At 43.1% G+C, this 21,170-nt stretch overlaps 1 protein-coding gene across 1 annotated transcript; it reads right to left on the bottom strand.

Annotated features, from left to right (window-relative positions):
* Positions 1-4,228: 4,228 nt before the first annotated feature.
* On the bottom strand, positions 4,229-19,249 carry slc16a9b (solute carrier family 16 member 9b). Its single transcript, XM_060938909.1, has 6 exons — positions 19,065-19,249; positions 13,388-13,621; positions 11,528-11,671; positions 6,377-6,472; positions 5,439-6,272; positions 4,229-5,314 (listed from the first exon to the last, which is right to left on the bottom strand). The coding sequence occupies exons 2-6, from the start codon at positions 13,590-13,592 to the stop codon at positions 5,130-5,132; spliced, it is 1,464 nt and encodes a 487-aa protein (XP_060794892.1). The 5' UTR covers positions 13,593-13,621; positions 19,065-19,249; the 3' UTR covers positions 4,229-5,129.
* Positions 19,250-21,170: the final 1,921 nt, after the last annotated feature.

Here is a 21,170-nt window from a genome sequence, read left to right on the forward strand (position 1 = left end):
CATGCTTTCACAGGAAACTAATCAACAAAGGGGTAGTATGAATGATTTCCCATACCTCAGCAGTTTACCAGTGATTTTGTTTGTTTGTTTGTTTAAATAACATGGCATACTTTTTAAAATCAATTTATCGTTATATTTAATGCTGTGGCACGTATGTGGTTCCTATTATTACTGTACTTATATTACTGCACCCATAAACAGTCATCCATTTTACCAGTCTCTTTTTTTTTTCCCCTCGCTTGAAATTAATATGATCGAAAATGTTGCTCGTCTTGTTACTAAGAAACTATAAAGTACAAAGTCCCAAAAGTTATGGTGGGAAACTTATTGCTGACTGCTGAGACTCCTTGTATAGAGGAAGTGTTAAATAACTAACTCCTTAAAGAAAGCTTCTCCACAATGATTATACCTTTTTCTTTGATGAGTAACAGTATTTAAAGAAAAAAAATCTGTTCATTATTAGACACGAATTGTCTAAAGCAGATCTGTGAACGTTATCGCTATCGAAATAACGTATTAGAAAGAGTGCGTTAATATCAACCTGCGATGTGCCTTGCCAAGGACTGCAACCGACACTACTGTCAGAACTGCTGTTCTAGAAAATTAATCAACACCTTCTGAACTTCCCCTCCTAGAACTGCCACCTTATTGTGGTGGAGGGGTTTGTGTGCTTGAATGATCCTAGGAGCTATGTTGTCGGGGGCATTATGCCCCTGTTAGGGTTTCCCAAGGCAGACAGGTCCTAGGTGACAGGCCAGACCAAGAGCAGTTCACCAAAAAACCCCTATGGAGAAAAAATCCAGGACCGTGACGTCGCCCGGTAGGACGCAGCCGGGGCCCCACCCTGGAGCCAGGCCCGGGGTTGGGGCTCGTATGCGAGCGCTTGGTGGTCGGGCCTTTGCCCATGGGGCCCGGCCGGGCTCAGCCCGAAGAGGCGACGTGGGCCCGACCTCCTGTGGGTTCACCACCCACAGAGGTAGCAGTAGGGGTTTGGTGCAGTGTGGATTGGGTGGCAGTCGAAGGCAGGGGCCTCGACGACCTGACCCCCGGACACAGCGGCTGGCTGTTGGGACATGGAATGTCACTTCGCTGGGGGGGAAGGAGCCTGAGCTTGTGCGGGAGGTTGAGAGGTACCGGCTAGAGATAGTCGGGCTCACCTCCACGCACAGCTTGGGCTCTGGAACCCAGCTCCTCGAGAGGGGCTGGACTTTCCACTTCTCTGGAGTCGCCCATGGTGAGCGGCGGCGGGCTGGTGTGGGCTTCCTTATAGCTCCCCAGCTCAGCCGCCATGTGTTGGAGTTTACCCCAGTGAACGAGAGGGTCGCCTCTCTGCGCCTTCGGATTGGGGAGAGGGCTCTTGCTGTTGTTTGTGCCTACGGGCCAAATAGCAGTATAGAGTATCCGGCCTTCTTGGAGTCCCTGGGAGAGGTACTGAGGGGTGCTCAGACTGGGGACTCCATTGTGCTACTGGGGGACTTCAATGCTCACGTGGGCGATGACAGTGACACCTGGAGGGGCGTGGTTGGGAGGAACGGCCTCCCCGATCTGAACCCGAGTGGTGTTTTGTTATTGGACTTCTGTGCTAGTCACAGTTTGTCCATAACGAACACCATGTTCGAGCATAGGGGTGTCCATAAGTGCACGTGGCACCAGGACACCTTAGGTCGGAGGTCGATGATCGACTTTGTAGTCGTGTCATCTGATCTCCGACCCTATGTCTTGGACACTCGGGTGAAGAGAGGGGCTGAGTTGTCAACTGATCACCACCTGGTGGTGAGTTGGATCCGCTGGCGGAGGAGGAAGCTGGACAGACCTGGCAGGCCCAAACGTATGGTGAGGGTCTGCTGGGAACGTCTGGCCGAGCACTCTGTTGGGGAGGTCTTTAACTCCCACCTCCGGGAGAGCTTTTCCCAGCTTCCGAGGGAGGCGGGGGACATTGAGTCTGAGTGGACCATGTTCTCTACCTCCATTGTGGACGCAGCTGTTCGGAGCTGTGGCCGCAAGGTCTCCGGTGCCTGTCGTGGCGGCAATCCCCGAACCCGGTGGTGGACACCGGAAGTAAGGGATGCCGTCAAGCTGAAGAAGGAGTCCTATCGGGCCATGTTGACCTCCAGGACTCCTGAGGCAGCCGACGGGTATCGGCAGGCCAGGCGTGCTGCAGCTCGGGCAGTTGCGGAGGCAAAAACTCGGAACTGGGAGGAGTTCGGGGAGGCCATGGAGAAGGACTATCGGTCGGCCTCGAAGAAATTCTGGCAAACCGTCCGGCGCCTCAGGAGGGGGAAGCAGTACTCTGCCAACACTGTTTACAGTGCGGGTGGGGAGCTGTTGACCTCGACTGGGGACATTGTCGGGCGGTGGAAGGAATACTTTGAGGATCTCCTCAATCCCACCGTCATGTCTTCCACTGAGGAGACTGAGGCTGATGACTCAGAGGTGGACTCGTCCATTACCCAAGCCGAAGTCACTGAGGTGGTTTGCAAGCTCCTCGGTGGCAAGGCACCGGGGGTGGATGAGATCCGCCCTGAGTATCTCAAGTCTCTGGATGTTGTGGGGCTGTCTTGGTTGACACGCCTCTGCAACATCGCGTGGCGGTCGGGGACAGTGCCTCTGGAGTGGCAGACTGGGGTGGTGGTCCCTCTTTTTAAGAAAGGGGACCGGAGAGTGTGCTCCAATTATAGGGGAATCACACTTCTCAGCCTCCCAGGGAAAGTTTACTCCAGGGTACTGGAGAGGAGAATTCGACCGATAGTCGAACCTCGGATCCAGGAGGAACAATGCGGTTTTCGTCCTGGTCGCGGAACACTGGACCAGCTCTATACCCTTCATAGGGTGCTCGAGGGTTCATGGGAGTTTGCCCAACCAGTCCACATGTGCTTTGTGGATCTGGAGAAGGCATTCGACCGTGTCCCCCGTGGTATTCTGTGGGGGGTGCTTCGGGAGTATGGGGTTCGGGGCTCTTTGCTAAGGGCTGTCCGGTCCCTGTACGAACGGAGCAGGAGTCTGGTTTGCATTGCCGGCAGTAAGTCAGACCTGTTCCCAGTGCATGTTGGACTCCGTCAGGGCTGCCCTTTGTCACCGGTTCTGTTCATAATTTTTATGGACAGAATTTCTAGGCGCAGCCAGGGGCCGGAAGGAATCCTGTTTGGGAACCACAGGATTTCATCTCTGCTTTTTGCGGATGATGTTGTCCTGTTGGCTTCTTCAAACCAGGACCTTCAGCATGCACTGGGGCGGTTTGCAGTCGAGTGTGAAGCGGCTGGGATGAGAATCAGCACCTCCAAGTCCGAGGCCATGGTTCTCGACCGGAAAAGGGTGGCTTGCCCTCTCCAGGTTGGTGGAGAAGTCCTGCCTCAAGTGGAGGAGTTTAAGTATCTCGGGATCTTGTTCACGAGTGAGGGAAGGATGGAGCGTGAGATCGACAGGCGGATCGGTGCAGCCTCCGCAGTGATGCGGTCGCTTTACCGGTCCGTCGTGGTGAAGAAGGAGCTGAGCCAAAAGGCGAAGCTCTCAATTTACCGGTCGATCTACGTTCCGACTCTCACCTATGGTCATGAGCTTTGGGTAATGACAGAAAGAACAAGATCGCGGATACAAGCGGCTGAAATGAGTTTCCTTCGCAGGGTGGCTGGGCGCTCCCTTAGAGATAGGGTGAGAAGCACAGTCACTCGGGAGGAGCTCGGAGTAGAGCCGCTGCTCCTCCACATCGAGAGGAACCAGCTGAGGTGGCTCGGGCATCTTTTTCGGATGCCTCCTGGACGCCTCCCTGGGGAGGTGTTCCAGGCATGTCCCCCCGGGAGGAGGCCCCGGGGAAGACCCAGGACACGCTGGAGGGACTATGTCTCTCGGCTGGCCTGGGAACGCCTCGGTGTTCTTCCCGAGGAGCTGGCCGAGGTGTCTGGGGAAAGGGAAGTTTGGGCTTCCATGCTTAGACTGCTGCCTCCGCGACCCGGTCCTGGATAAGCGGAAGAAGACGAGACGAGAGACCTTCTGAACTTGTATGTTATGATCAATATCACCACATCATACATCATCATGTGTTAGAAATTGTACTTTACCACGTTGATACTGACAACTACTTTATCAAGCTTAGTTTATTTCTGTTTAAAAAAAATAATGTAAAAAAAAAAAATCTGGTCATATTTAACCAAAGATCATATTTGTCTTTTTTTTTTTTTTTTTACATTATATCATCATATCCTGGCAATTCAAGTAAAATAACACTTCTTCATCTAAAAAAATTAAAATTAAATACAGAAATCAACTTCAGCATCCTGCTTCATTGCATATAAAAATACCACAGCCTAGATGTGTTAGTGTATACAAATAGAAAGAAACTAATAAATTGTCTACGTATTGCTTACAGTATATTAAAATGCTTAAAACAAACACATATTCAGCCACACGTCAAACAACTGAACAGTTTTTGAGTCAGATTAGCCACCTTGTTGAAACAAGCTGTTCTCCTGATATCAAAGGCCAACACTACAGTATTTGGGAAAGGACAACTTGAGCAGCACAAAGACAGTCTGGGTTTAGAGTTTGTGGCATGAGATTGTCGACTTAACCCTTTGTCCAAGACAAAGAAAATCAAATAACTTTGGTACAACATTCACACCACCAGCAGCAACTAACAACAGAAGTCAAGATGTCATTACTGAGGAACCAGAATGTGGTATAGTATTGCATCTGTGTGTGTAAAAAAAAAAAAATCATCATCATAACCATGTCACATTTGCACCTTGTCTTGAATGAGTGTCATAACGGCATAAGAAACACAATGCATGGACATGCATTTCAAGAAAAAAACAGACAGCATCAATTATTAAGAAATAGACTTCTTTCTTTTTTTTAACTGAAAAATTGCCACCGTACCCTGGAGCCTCGTACAACAAGGCTGGGAAATAACCACTGAGGACTGGACAAGTTTGAGTACTTTGGTTTAACATGGTGTTTTCAGAACAACAACTGAAGCACCAGATGGCAAAACTTCAAACATCAACTACGGTAACACTAAGGCATACTGGATCATCGGAAAGTCCAGAAATCATCCAGAAACATCTTCAGGTTCACCCTCAGGCTTCAGGCCTCAGCAGGTAAATCATGGGCAAAGAAAAATGGTCCATCCATCTTTAGGCTAAGGCAGCCACACTGTCACAGTTATGAGTGTACTCTTCTTCGGGTTTGGCAGATGAGTCGTGGGTTTTGTCCCAGCAGGACAGCACAGAGAGCAGTAATTGCACTCCACCCAACAGCACGCAACTCCCACTGAAGTAGAAGGCCAGGTCATAGGACTGCATCCAATCATAGAACCAGCCTGCAGGCAACAATAAGAACTGTTAGAACAATCATTTGGCAGCAAATTGATACACGGAGCAGAGGAAGTTTATCCTGGAATTAGGCACACCAGGAGATGGCAATGAACGAAATACAAAACTTACCTACAACTGGGGGTCCCAGCATGATCCCAAATCCACTGAAAAACATCAAGATCCCGTAGGTCTCAGTGAGCCGCTCTATGCCAACCACCTTGGTGGTCATGTACGGTGTGATGGACCAGTTCCCTGACAAGAATCCCAGCACTGCTGAGAGCACCTGGAGCGCTACGTAGTTCTTAATAAAAGGTATTAGCAGAAGTGCCATGCCACTGCCCACCAGTGTGAAGCTATAGAGATATAAGCTGTTTATCCAGTGGATGTCCATCACCATTCCCAGCAGTAGCTTCCCAGTGCCTGCTGCAATAGCATATATTGAGACCACAGGGATAACACTGATGCCCTCAATCAAACCCTCACTTTGGGCTATGTCCTCCAGGAAGAGCAGTGGAGGAAATGCCCCCACGTTGTAGAGGAACAGCGCCAAGCACATGGCTACAAATACCCGGTCCTTCATTTGTTCAGCAATGGACTGCAAGTACTCCATGTAGGCCTTTTGCTTCTTCTTGAGCAGTCCGACCAAGACTGAGCAAATCAGTAGTTCCTTTTCAGAAGCCAGAGTGTCTTTATTCTCCACAGTGATCAGCAGATCAGTGACAGGCAGGTCCTTTTTGATGGAGTGGTCCAGGGACTTTTCACTGAGCTTCTCTTCAGCTTTCTCCACCAGGGCAGCTCTCTGCTTGAGGTAGTAAGCTGGCAAGTGCAATGGTCTCATCAGTCCACCACAGGCAACAATGTTCAGTGTTAACGATCCAGTGAGCAGTAGGCAGCCTTCAAGACTGAAAAGCTCAATTAATTCGTTCTGCACAGTGGCAAAAATGAATCCTCCAGTACTTGTACCTGAAAAGTAAGCATGAAAAGTAAGGTAAACACTGAAAGCCTCGGACATCACATTTGATGCTAATGGTTATTAACACTGTGTTAACTACGTTTAACATGTTTACCTGTAGTAATAATGCCAAGAGCAAGGCCACGCTTCTTGTCAAAGTACTGGCATGTGATGGTCACAGTAGCAGCATAAAGGAGTCCACAGCCTAATCCTGTTTAAAAGAAAGCACAAGGCTATTAGAGGGAAACGATATAAATCCACTAGCAAGCTATACAGTTACCTGCTTTAACGTGGTGATAAAGGAATGCGTGTTTTCACAGTTGTCAGCTGACTTTTCTGCATTTTTCCACCCTTTATCCATTTCAAATATATTCAACAACCAATACAAGTTTTACGGTACTATAATCAAATTGAATACACAATTTTCTTTTATTTAAACATTTTCATTCAACATTCATGTCCATTTCAGCATGAATGCTAAAAAAAAAAAAAAAAAGTCCTATGCTTCAACTCACGGCTCGACATTAACGGTCGTCCGACTGTCCGGGACAACTAAATGTTTGGTCAGGACAAGTCAAATCTGCATCTGCCTGTCCGACGGTACAAGTTGAATTATTCCCAACTCTCCTGGAAGTTCCCAGGAGCCTCCCGCATATTGATAATGGCTCACTGATGTCCACAAATTAGATACAATATGCCGGAATCTAGAGCAAGCGAGCAAGAGCGAGAGAGCATCCTGTTTGCTCTGTCTTGCCAAGTAGACCAATCAGTGTTCGGTGTGGAAGGGCTTTACATCTTCTCTCCAGGACCGAGAGCCCATCAATTCAGTGTATACAGGAGTGTCATGGCAGAGTGCCCCAGAAACAAAAATACAAAACCCACTTCACCTCAGACTACATGAAAGCGTCCCCTTACCTAATAGTGGTAAAAAAAATATTAGCGTGTTGCGCGCTGTACTGTTTGTAACAGTGACTTTAGCATTGCCCATGGTGGGGTAAACGATTGTAAAAGACGTGTTAAGGTGAGTTTAACAGCATCATGTGTTCACACTGTAAATAAAAAAGGGCTTAGATACGTCTTATTTAAATACCCCCAAATGTAACACTTAGAAGACTTGTCTTGGGTATTCAAAAATACTTGGAAGACGTCTTGTGTCTACTGATAGACGCTGGTGTCTTTATAATAAATGTTTTCTTGCATCCTCCATATACACCCATGTCTTCCTAGAAGACACTCAAGTATTATGTAAATACCCCACTGTTTCATGTAAATACCCTAGATATGTCTCTTTTTATTTTTTTTTGTATTTTTGTATTTTTTTTTTTACAGCGCATGTGCAGATTATTTATACAGTGGCGCTTGAAAGTTTGTGAACCCTTTAGAATTTTCTATATTTCTGCATAAATATGACCTAAAACATCATCAGATTTTCACACAAGTCCTAAAAGTAGATAAAGAGAACCCAGTTAAACAAATGAGATAAAAATATTATACTTGGTCATTTATTTATTGAGAAAAATGATCCAATATTACATATCTGTGAGTGGCAAAAGTATGTGAACCTCTAGGATTAGCAGTTAATTTGAAGGTGAAATTCGAGTCAGGTGTTTTCAATCAATGGGATGACAATCAGGTGTGAGTGGGCATCCTTGTTTTATTTAAAGAACAGAGATCTATCAAAGTCTGATCTTCACAACACATGTTTGGGGAAGTGTATCATGGCATGAACAAAAGAGATTTCTGAGGACCTCAGAAAAAGTGTTGTTGATGCTCATCAGGCTGGAAAAGGTTACAAAACCATCTCTAAAGAGTTTGGACTCCACCAATCCACAATCAGACAGATTGTGTACAAATGGAGGAAATTCAAGACCATTGTTACCCTCCCCAGGAGTGGTTGACCAACAAAGATCACTCCAAGAGCAAGGCGTGTAATAGTTGGCAAGGTCACAAAGGACCGCACGGTAACTTCTAAGCAACTGAAGGCCTCTCTCACATTGGTTAATGTTCATGAGTCCACCATCAGGAGAACACTGAACAACAATGGTGTGCATTGCAGGGTTGCAAGGAGAAATCCAGTGCTCTCCAAAAAGAACATTGCTGCTCATCTGGTTTGCTAAAGATCACATGGAGAAGCCAGAAGGCTATTGGAAAAATGTTTTGTGGATGGATGAGACCAAACTAGAACTTTTTGGTTTAAATAAGGAGTGTTATGTTTGGAGAAAGGAAAACACTGCATTCCAGCATAAGAACCTTATCCCATCTGTGAAACATGGTGGTGGGAGTATCATGGTTTGGGCCTGTTTTGCTGCATCTGGGCCAGGGCGGCTTGCCATCATTAATGGAACAATGAATTCTGAATTATACCAGCAAATTCTAAAGGAAAATGTCAGGACATCTGTCCATGAACTGAATCTCAAGAAAAGGTGGGTCATGCAGCAAGACAATGACCCTAAGCACACAAGTCATTCTACCAAAAATGGTTAAAGAAGAATAAAGTTAATGTTTTGGAATGGCCAAGTCAAAGTCCTGACCTTAATCCAATGGAAATGTTGTGGAAGAACCTGAAGCGAGCAGTTCATGTGAGGAAACCCACCAACATCCCAGAGTTGAAGCTGTTCTGTATGGAGGAATGGGCTAAAATTCCTCCAAGCCGGTGTGCAGGACTGATCAACAGTTACCGCAAACGTTTAGTTGCAGTTATTGCTGTACAAGGGGGTCACACCAGATATTGAAAGCAAAGGTTCACATACTTTTGCCACTCACAGATATGTAATATTGGATCATTTTCCTCAATAAATAAATGATCAAGTATAATATTTTTGTCTCATTTGTTTAACTGGGTTCTCTGTATCTACTTTTAGGACTTGTGTGAAAATCTGATGATGTTTTAGGTCATATTTATGCAGAAATATAGAAAATTCTAAAAGGTTCACAAACTTTCAAGCACCACTGTACTCGCCAGCTACATAAGGACAAACTCCTTGAACTTGCTTAAAGTTGGTTGCAGTAGAATATTAAAAATGAGTTAAATAATAGTAATATGCAGTTTACATAAATAGTATAAGTAGTCTACATATTTTGTCACATTTTCTACATGTAGACTGATCTAATTTGTTTTACAGACTAGAAGAGAAAATTACTCAAAGTATTACATATAACCGCCCCAGAAAATATAGTAATGACACTTTATGCTTTTTTATCTTTTAGGGACAACAGCTTTTAGGGGCTGTTGAAAATCAACAAAAAAAATATTTAAGAGTAAGTATTCCAGAGTTGCATCAATAAAGTTCCAACAAACCTATTTCAATCCCCTCAGTGATCTAGCCATGTTCTTGTTTACGAAATTCCGGGGAAGCCGAGTACAGCAGGTGCGCATATAAAAATAACCACATTGTAATATCAAATTACAGTGTCATATTAGACTTCATTGAAAGCAGAGAAATGGTCATCAAATACCTCAATAAAATAAATATCTGTGGTGAATCTTCATTTCATTTGGACATTCACTGCATTTTTCTTTTGTATGGTTCACATTAACACGTTATCGTAAAATATTTTGTGGGAATTTTACGACAGTACTGAACTCACTCACGGTTCATATTCATACACAACATGATTCTGTCCCCCTTATGTCCAACTTGTTTTCTTTCAGTTTCATTTCTTTAAATTAATTTATACTTCAAGTTTTACTGGATTAATCAAGCTTGAACTTTATTTCCTCCAGAAGCTCTGAATTTGGGTGAGTCTGATTCTTTAAACTGCAGATCAGGTGATGGGTTAGAACAACACGTCAAGTCAAGTTTATTTTTAATAGCGCTTTTAGCAATAGACATTGTTGCAAAGCAGCTTCACAGAATTTTAAAGTGCATATTCTGGACCAATTTTGTGGGGTTTTTTTATATGAAAGTATGTCCCTTTACACACTCCTCCAGAAGGGTAATTTTGCACAAGGCCATCTGTCTACAGCAGAAAAAAATAACATAACAAAACGCGTCTGGAAAAATCCCAAGGGAGTCTGGAGCCAGATTCGTGACGTCACCTGCGGAAGCGCCAGCAGGCTGCGCGAGCTTTGCACGGTTTCAGTGCACAGCCTGTGTAGACCAAGCGCTCCCATTTCTCTCTCATTGTCCGGTCTTTTGGGAAACGATGAGTACTAATCCCATCAAGATTGGTGCTGCTACACCCTCCTACGATACATCTGTTAACCATTTTAATAATTACGTGATAACGTTGAAGAAATTTGCAGAAAACCACCAGGTCGTTTTCTCATAAACAAACCAGCGCTGACGTAGGATTCAGAGGGAGGCGTCCCGCAGATGACGTCACGAAAATCAACGTTTCCCGGGAAATCCAAATGCCAAGTTTTTTCAGAGGCGGACCAATTCACCTCAAATGGCTTGATTTCAACTGAATTTTTCTGGTATTGCGCAAGGCAAAAAAATTGCAGAGAATGCAGAATGTTACAGATATTTGACCAAAGTTTAATATAAAATAGGAGAATTGCATTGATCTTGCTCCTGAATTTACCCGTGATATACACTTTAATGACTTTAACATGAGCTAATTTTATCCCTAATCTATCCCCAATGAGCGAGCCTGTGGCAACGGTGGCAAGGAAAAACTCCCTCGGACGACATGAGGAAAAAACCTCGAGAGGAACCAGACTCAAAAGGGAACCCATCCTCATTTGGGTGATGGCAGACAACGTCTCATCTCATCTCATTATCTCTAGCCGCTTTATCCTTTTACAGGGTCACAGGCAAGCTGGAGCCTATCCCAGATTATAATATTTTTAAACTGTTTTAACATGAAGTCTGTTTTGCTGAAGTTATAAACTATTCATTGATGGAAACCGGAGTGCAAAACTATTCACGACAACTGCAGTCCTCAGCCATAAAATCATGCACCATAATGGGACAGTGGATAGTTTTTGTTTATTGTTACAGTTAAATTTTAAGTTTTATTGAAAAATTATACATCATAACTATACCTGCTTTTTTGATAAAAACTTTGTTAACCACTTTCCTTTCATCGACCTAGTAAATGCATAGTAATAAAAAGGTTATGGTCAGGACAAGTGAAAAATCTTGCTGCTTGTCTGACTGGATGAGCGGGATTAAAAAGTTAATGTTGAGCCCTGCAACTGTTTAAATGTTCCTTGCAGGATAATCACAGAACCCTAAACCCTACTGCCATTATTAGTATACCGACCTAATTTTACTCCCAGGTGAGAGATTTCAACTGCAAACATAAACACAGGACATACCGACGACTATGCCGTAGGAAAACATGAGGAAGGGGATGTTGGGGGCAAAAGCGCTAAGCATTAGGCCTCCAGAGATCATTACTCCACTGAAGATGGTCACAGGCCTGGCTCCGAAGTTTACCACACAGACACTGCAGATGGGACCTGCGCAAAAAAAGATGAATGTCATCCTATTAAACACAGCACTACGGAGATGATCATAAAAAAGCAATGCTTTATAGTATATGATAAACTGAACAGTTACACAAATTGGCTCAAAAGGAGTAAATCCGTGCAACGATATTTTCGGCTAACAACAATAACGGCCAAATGGTGCTTCAAAAACCATTTAGCTCACCAGTAGTGTGATATGTACAGTATTTACACGTTACACTTTATTTCACATATCTTATTGCTTGTTTAATAAGAACACCTGCTGACAATACTGACAAGGTCAGGTCAGGCCTCATCATTTCAAAGGGATTGAGAACACTAACATCCAATCTGTCATTTCTTCGTTTTCCGTTGCCAGTATAAACAAATACATGGTTTAAAAATGACTTATCAGGGCTAGTTATTGAGTATTGAGTCTGTGGATAGGACTACTTATGTCTGCTTTATGCTTTCCAGGCTTTCGTCTAAACGGGGGAACAGGGGCGCTGCGCCCTCTTACTCTCGGCGTGCGCCCCCTTACCGACTCCGTGAAAACATCCCAGCAACACTACGTGACAATGTGTCTGATCATCAAATACGTTATAATTGCTCCAAAAATATTCCAATCATAGTAGATACACCGCCAGACGGTGCAAAAACAATCCGAATTGGCGTTTTCCAGACTGAGGCGCCATGTTGTTTAGTTGTTTACTTGTTGCGGCTGCTCTCGCGAGATTTGACATGGGTTACATACAAGGTCAGCTGACTTGTAGAGCGAGATTTCTCGAGACTGAATGACCTTTCACCCACCAGCGCGGGAGCTTTTGACAGTAGTAGTTTGCGAGTTGTTTTTGTTGACACTTGGGCATTTAAAGATGTCATCCCGTGGTACGAAACGGAAGAAAGCCAAAGACTGTCTGGGGCAGAAGAAGATTACTTCTTTCTTTTTCAATGTTGACAGACAATTTGTTAAAATTTCCCTCTCAGATAGCCTCAGAATGTCCCATTGGAGCATTTTTCAAAGGCTTTGCACGGCGGGGGGGGACAACCGGCACCATCCCCCCCCCCCCGCTTCGCTCCCTCGCCATGGTGAGCGCCCTCATACTAAATTTTTCTAGAAAAAAACCTGCTTTCTAAGGCAGTAGCTCTGAAGCTTTTTGTAAAATAAATTTCAGGGACCCTTCAATACAGATTTATTTCATGAACAAAAGCCAACTATTCAAATTTTAGACTCATTATTCAAATGTGTACAATAATATCCTGTCTATTTTTTTTTTTTTGAGCCATGTAGCTTTTTTATTCCTGAACGTTCCAGCACCAGAAGGATCCCTGTCTGAGAACCACAGCTCCTCATCAAGGTGCGTTGCTGTATCTAACATTCGGTGTTAATACTAGCCACCTGATCTGAAAGGTATTCTGAGTTCAACGCACGTGTTTAACCTGGATCACGGAAAGAAATTTCCAGTTAATTACTTTAGCTATGATATGAAACTATGTGCCGAGTATGCGATCAGCCTCAAGGGAGCACACGCCTACTCGGTGAATAATTATTGGCTGAGATTTCAAAGGAGTATACATTCTTTTTATTGCAATTTCAGCCTTCTTATGACTGGCTGTTGAATGGCTCTCTTTTCCTACGGATCCGTTCATACTGTGACCTGGATAAACTTCTGCTGCAGTTTACCAGTTACATTTTAATGTAGAATCCACAAACGATGTTCAACTTACTGGCAATGAGGCCGACCCCAGAGACGAGAGAACCCACCCATGCAGTCATCCCCTTACTCGCTTGGAAGGCATTGAGCCACTCAGGATAGAGCACTCCAACAGACAGGGGCGACCCATAGGCGAGAACCATGGCTATGAACGAGGCCACCACAACAACCCAGCCCCAGCCTCCATCCATGGCTTTCTTAGTGCTCTGAAGACTCATTCTTAGATGCTATGTTCTTCAAAGAGACCCTGTAAAGACAGAGGAGAAAAAGACATTATATAAACCAACCAATAGGGTCATTCCATGCCAAATCAACAAATATCTGACAAATTTATGCTCGACCATCTCAGATTTCAATGAAATTTGGAGGGCTCAGAGATACTATTAAAAGAAGTTAATCCCCAATATTTGAGCCTCCTATCTCCAACGGTTTCAGAGATACAGGCATTTGAATTTTTCGATTTTTTTGCATTTTGCTCAAAACATACATATTTCAAAGTGCAATATAATCTTTATTATGCAAGATAGAAACCTAAAATTTTGCACAGAGAGACTCAATGTCTTGTACTACAAGCTTCAACTTAGAATTTCAATGGTCATTGTATATTAGATGATTTTAACAAGGAAATTAAAAAGACAAATTTGCATTTTTAACTCATTCTGGAAGCTTGCCTGTGGCAGTAATGCTTAAACTAAGAATGTTATTCAAATCTACACAGAAATATCTACCAATTTCAGTTTTACCAAGTCTCCACTATTCCTAGTTTGTCTGTAATAGGGTTTTGAAATTCGCCGATTTCTAAAACATGCCATTTTCAGTAGCAAGAAATCCAATGTGGGATAGCAGTTAGGAACTTGTACATTTTTTTCAGTAATCCCCAAGACCCATATTTTATATTTCCAAATTTTTGTTCTGTGCCTCTCAAGTATTTTTAAACTACAGGGGTTTATTTTATTAACCCCACCGACAGTAGTCGGAGGGGTTATTATTTTCACCTGCGTCAGTCTGTGTGTGTGTGTGTGTGTGTATCTGTCTGTCTGTCTGTCTGCAAGATATCTCAAGAACCAATGGATCGATTTGGACCAAATTTTGTACGTGTTGCCAATCACCCAGGAAGGAAACCATTAAATTTTGGAGGTCAAAGGTCAAGGTCATGGCAGAACTTCGAAATTTTCGCCCAATGTATTTTAATAGGGAAAAGGCGGGGTTTGCACTCGTTAGAGTGTCCCTGTCTAGTTAATTAATGAAATTTGCTCCAAACTATACGGAGAGAGTGTATTTAACTTACACTTTCTGTTGTATGTTAGTTTATGGCAGTCAGAATCTTTCTTTAGTCCAATTCCTATAGAACAGGGAGGAAGTTCAGCCATTTCTAGATGTCTAAGAACAAACTCATTTATACTGATCTCAAATTGAAAGCAACTACAATTAAATTGCCTAGTCAACTATTCAAAATATCCAATCCTTGCAAAGAAACACATTCAGTTAATAACATTGGTACATTTTCTCAGTGCTCTGTATTACAATGCATTTAATATAATCCAAGCAATATAAATGTTATCTGAACAAGTACGCAGTTTACAGACTCAAACTATAAGATATGAGCCACCTGTTCTGGTATCAAAGGTCACCTATTGTGCTGTGTTGATATTGATAAGGCTGGCTGTTGACTGGTACACAATAGCTGGTCATGGATTGCTAATGTCACACAGTCTTAGATTAAAATCAATTTACAAAGAATTAATACTGAGCATTAATTGAAATTGTATTTAAAATTGAGGAAGAAACATGTCTCCTAACCTACTTGAGCCTTATTGAAGCATTTATTAACCCTCAAATATCAGTTATATGAAAATATATAAAAAAAATTAGAATTTGGTGAAAATGGATTTTTTAAACCCCTGTAGTTTAAAAATACTTGAGAGGCACAGAACAAAAATTTGGAAATATAAAATATGGGTCTTGGGGATTACTGAAAAAAATGTACAAGTTCCTAACTGCTATCCCACACTGGATTTCTTGCTACTGAAAATGGCATGTTTTAGAAATCGGCGAATTTCAAAACCCTATTACAGACAAACTAGGAATAGTGGAGACTTGGTAAAACTGAAATTGGTAGATATTTCTGTGTAGATTTGAATAACATTCTTAGTTTAAGCATTACTGCCACAGGCAAGCTTCCAGAAGGAGTTAAAAATGCAAAAAATGCAAATTTGTCTTTTTAATTTCCTTGTTAAAATCACCATCTAATATACAATGACCATTGAAATTCTAAGTTGAAGCTTGTAGTACAAGACATTGAGTCTCTCTGTGCAAAATTTTAGGTTTCTATCTTGCATAATAAAGATTATATTGCACTTTGAAATATGTATGTTTTGAGCAAAAAACAAAAAAATCGAAAAATTCAAATGCCTGTATCTCTGAAACTATTGGTGATAGGAAGCTCAAGTTTTGGGGATTAAGTTCTTTTAATAGCATCTCTGAGCCCTCCAAAATTTCATTGAAATCTGAGATGGTCGAGCATAACCTCTTGTTGATTTGGCATGGAATGACCCAATACTTTGTTTCAAGTGCACTTATTTACTAACGAGTAAAAATTCTCATGTCGGCTTTCACAAGAATGACACGCATGCCCTGTTAATAAATGACACAAAGCAAACAAAGCTTTGTTATAAATTTTTATTTTATGACTTCAGTAAAGAAAGCACCATTTTACTGTATGTAAGAGACCACTTTTCAGACATAATAATAATAATAATAATAATAATAATAGGAAGAAAGGCTGCTGGGTTTTGCTACAAAAATAAGAAGCAAATGCAACAAAGTCTCCAGTAGAACTGCAGCTGGCCCCAACTCTGTTGGAGAAGGTCATCTTTTCACCTCCATTTGTTTGCCTGTTCCAAACGTAACTAAAAAGACTGTGAACGGATTTTGATTAAATTTTAAGGAAAGGCGAGCTGTGGGCCAAGGAACAAATGATTAGATTTTGATGTAAAATGTGGACATGTATGCGGATCCAGGATTTTTATTTTTTTTTTTACTACTTCCAACGTGGTGGCACGGTGGTGTAGTGGTTAGCACTGTCACCTCAAAGCAAGAAGGTTCTGGGTTCAAGCCCAGTGGCCAACGGGGGCCTTTCTGTGTGGAGTTTGCATGTTCTCCCTGTGTGGGTTTGCTCCGGTTTCTCCCACAGTCCAAAAGACATGCAAGTTAGGCCAATTGGTGGTGTAGTGGTTAGCACGGTCGCCTCACAGCAAGAAGGTTCTGGGTTCAAACCCAGCGGCCAGCGAGGGCCTTTCTGTGTGGAGTTTGCATGTTCTCCTCCGGGTGCTCCGGTTCCCCCCACAATCCAAAGACATGCAGTTAGGTTAACGTGGGGCAGCCTTGGGCTGAGGTGTCCTTGACCAAGGTACCTAACCCCTGACTGATCCTGGGGTGCTCTGGTGTGGCTGCCCACTGCTCTGAGTGTGCGTGCGCACGTGTGTTCACTGCTTCAGATGGGTTAAATGCAAAGGATGAATTTCACTGTACTTGAAGTGTGCATGTGACAAATAAAGGTTTCTTCTTCTAAATTGACTGCAGATGTGAGTGTGAATGGTTGTTTGTCTCTGTGTGTCAGCCCTGCAACGACCTGGTGACTTGTCCAGGGTGTACCCTGCGTCTCACCCATAGTCAACTGGGATAGGCTCTGGTTTGCCCGTGACCCTGCACAGGATAAGCGGCTAAGGATAACGGATGGATGGATGTTTTCAACACAATTCAAAAAATAGTGAGCGGATTTTGATGACATTTTAAAGAATGGTGGTGTTACGGCTGTGGTGTTGGGGGTGGGTTTTGGTTTTTTTTGTCTCTCTCCAGGTACCGTACCACCCTCCACCGTTGCTGAGAGTGGTTAGCTGCGCCAGTGCTTAATTGTTCACCGGAAGCGGCTGTTTTAAAAGACCTGGGGAAACCTACGGACAGGGCCGTTGGCCAGAGAGCAGCGTGGATGCTGTGCGCGCGCGCGCGTGCAAAATTTAACCCTGTATTACAGAGATCACTCCGTGTGTGTTTTTTGATGTTGTCGGATTACAGCAGTTATGCTGTGTGGATAACTGAAATCTGATTTCTGATAACAGCGATTACGCTGTGTGTGTGTGTTAATAGTGGTTTCGTGGTGCCCCTAGGTGCGCAACCTTGACTTCACAGGGAGTATTTTTGGGTTTTGTTGTGCTCCTTTATCTTTTTTTGTTTTATAAATAAACTCACTCACGTATTTCCGTTTCCCTTCTACTTTGTTTTTTCTTCTTCTCTCAGTTGGCGTACTTTGTTACCACCATTCCCTGGACTTAATCCTCGGGGACGTACAGTAAGAGTGAGCCAAGGAACAACGTTTTAACACAAATCGGAATATGTGGCTTGGTAAAGGTACACGCTCTACCAAGTGCCCTTCTAGTTTTTTAATCAAAGGGTCATCAGACAAAATATTTATTCTACCTTGTTTTATTTATTAGTCATCTCATTATCTCTAGCTGCTTCATCCTGTCCTACAGGGTCGCAGGAGCCTATCCCAGCTGACTACGGGCGAAAGGCGGGGTACACCCTGGACAAGTCGCCAGGTCATCACAGGGCTGACACATAGACACAGACAACCATTCACACTCACATTCACACCTACGGTCAATTTAGAGTCACCAGTTAACCTAACCTGCATGTCTTTGGACTGTGGGGGAAACCGGAGCACCCGGAGGAAACCCACGCGGACACGGGGAGAACATGCAAACTCCGCACAGAAAGGCCCTCGCCGGCTACGGGGCTCAAACCCGGACCTTCTTGCCATGAGGCGACAGCGCTAACCACCACACCACCGTTCTGCCCTCATTTCTCATCATTCTCATTATCTCTAGCCGCTTTATCCTGTTCTACAGGGTCGCAGGCAAGCTGGAGCCTATCCCAGCTGACTATGGGCGAAAGGCGGGGTACACCCTGGACAAGCCGCCAGGTCATCACAGGGCTGACGCATAGACACAGACAACCATTCACACTCACATTCACACCTACGGTCAATTTAGAGTCACCAGTTAACCTAACCTGCATGTCTTTGGACTGTCGGGGAAATCGGAGCACCCGGAGGAAACCCACGCGGACACGGGGAGAACATGCAAACTCCACACAGAAAGGCCCTCGCCAGCCCCGGGGCTCGAACCCGGACCTTCTTGCTGTGAGGCGACAGCGCTAACCACTACACCACCGTGCCGCCCTGCCCTCATTTATTACTGTTTAATTATTATTAAAATTAGAGAAAAAATTAATGATGCATTAGCTTTGAAGGCATCTTGCTCTTCGTATGTGCCTAAGGACTCTAATAGGATATGAAATAATGCCCTATATATATCTTCTTAACCCTGTCCAGTGCACTAAATTTACTGTACCTGTGCTTATTATGGTGCTGTTTTGGTCACACTGGGATTCTGAATGAGGCCAACTTGAATGATGCACTAACTTTTTTTTTTTTCTATTTAAAAACAGGATGTCAGAAATGTGTAAACACACACATCAACAGCACAATACATTTGAGATTTTTTTTAAAAAATATAAAAAAAAAATCCGTAAATGAAAATAGCAACCATGCAAAAGAGAAAATATGGATGATTCTTTTACAGCAACCAGGAACAGGATTGAAAATGAAAGTTTGAGGAATGAAGGCTTACCCAGGGATGTGCAGCCAGTCAGTGATGTAATGATGCTGAACTCCCTCTCTGGACGGATACAGAACCGAAAAGTAATATCAGGACATTTTGGATGAATGACAAAATAAAAAACAGTCGAAAATACACTTTTAATCAGCTGGATCATGCCAGCTGTGTCCTGCCTGTGTGTGTGTGTGCTGAGGCAGTGTGCTGGAGCCGCTTTTGTAGCGGCGCTGCTGAAACCGGTTTGAAGCTGTTCGTGCTGGTCTGCTCACATTTCGATGCTCTATAACTTCCTAGTCATTCACAGCACACAAAGACACCTCAGAAAAACCCAATTACAGCATGTCTACCAGCTCCTGAATAAATATTCGTTTAGCAGGAAATAGAAATACCGGTGGAATTGGACAAATTTGGGAGGAACAGCCTCAAAATGTCATTATCAGCACTGTAGTGAATGTAGCATCATGCTAACCATGCTGCGTGTGGGTATTATTATTATTACTACTACTATTATTACTAATAATACTAGCAGCAGTAGTAGTGGGACTAATAGTAACTGCACTTTGTAAGCCTGCATCTGTTCCGGTACAAACCGGTTACTGAACGAACACACACACACACACACACACACACACCTGTCATCAGCAACCACATCCTTAACATCCCATATCTGACTCCCCATACTACAACCAAATTCCAAAAAAGTTGGGACAAAGTGCAAATTGTAAATAAAAACGGAATGCAATAATTTACAAATCTCAAACACTGATATTGTATTCACAATAGAACACAGACAACATACAGGATCAAATGCTGAAAGTGAGACATTTTGAAATTTCATGACATCTCAATAAGAGGCTGGAAAAGTTAAAGGTACAAAAAAGGAGGACCAAATTGCAACTCATTAGGTCAATTGGCAATAGGTCATTAACATGACTGGGTATAAAAAGAGCATCTTGGAGTGGCAGCGGCTCTCAGAAGTAAAGATGGGAAGAGGATCACCAATCCCCCTAATTCTGCGCCGACAAATAGTGGAGCGATATCAGAAAGGAGTTCGACAATGTAAAATTGCAAAGAGTTTGAACATATCATCTGCAGTGCATAATATCATCAAAAGATTCAGAGAATCTGGAAGAATCTCTGTGCGTAAGGGTCAAGGGTCAATATTCGTTTAGCAGGAAATAGAAATACTGGTGGAATTGGACAAATTTGGGAGGAACGGCCTCAAAATGTCATTATCAGCACTTAACCATGGTGCGCTTGGGTATTATTATTATTATTGTTACTACTACTACTATTACTAATAATACTAGCAGCAGTAGTAGTGGGACTAATAGTAACTGCACTTTGTAAGCGTGCATCTGTTCCGGTACAAACCGGTTACTGAACGAACACACACACACACACACACACACACCTGTCATCACCAACCACATCCTTAACATCCCATATCTGACTCCCCATACTACAACCAAATTCCAAAAAAGCTGGGACAAAGTGCAAATTATAAATAAAAACGGAATGCAATAATTTACAAATCTCAAACACTGATATTGTATTCACAGTAGGACATAGACAACATACAGGATCAAATGCTGAAAGTGAGACATTTTGAAATTTCATGACATCTCAATAAGAGGCTGGAAAAGTTAAAGGTACAAAAAAGGAGGACCAAATTGCAACTCATTAGGTCAGTTGGCAATAGGTCATTAACATGACTGGGTATAAAAAGAGCATCTTGGAGTGGCAGCGGCTCTCAGGAGTAAAGATGGGAAAAGGATCACCAATCCCCCTAATTCTGCGCCGACAAATAGTGGAGCGATATCAGAAAGGAGTTCGACAGTGTAAAATTGCAGAGTTTGAACATATCATCATCTACAGTGCATAATATCATCAAAAGATTCAGAGAATCTGGAAGAATCTCTGTGCGCAAGGGTCAATATTCGTTTAGCAGGAAATAGAAATACCGGTGGAATTGGACAAATTTGGGAGGAATGGCCTCAAAATGTCATTATCAGCACTTAACCATGGTGCGCTTGGGTATTATTATTATTATTATTGTTACTACTACTACTATTACTAATAATACTAGCAGCAGTAGTAGTGGGACTAATAGTAACTGCA

The sequence above is a fragment of the Neoarius graeffei genome, chromosome 14, assembly GCF_027579695.1.
Source record: "Neoarius graeffei isolate fNeoGra1 chromosome 14, fNeoGra1.pri, whole genome shotgun sequence".
In the NCBI taxonomy this organism is placed as follows: domain Eukaryota; kingdom Metazoa; phylum Chordata; class Actinopteri; order Siluriformes; family Ariidae; genus Neoarius; species Neoarius graeffei.

Coding starts and splice junctions, on each gene's coding strand:
- slc16a9b (XM_060938909.1), bottom strand. CDS start 13,592: ATGAGTCTTCAGAGCACTAAGAAAGCCATGGATGGAGGCTGGGGCTGG. Junction 6,473..11,527: donor TTCCTACGGCATAGTCGTCG/GTATGTCCTGTG, acceptor TCTTTTAAACAG/GATTAGGCTGTGGACTCCTT. Junction 6,273..6,376: donor TCTTGGCATTATTACTACAG/GTAAACATGTTA, acceptor CTTACTTTTCAG/GTACAAGTACTGGAGGATTC.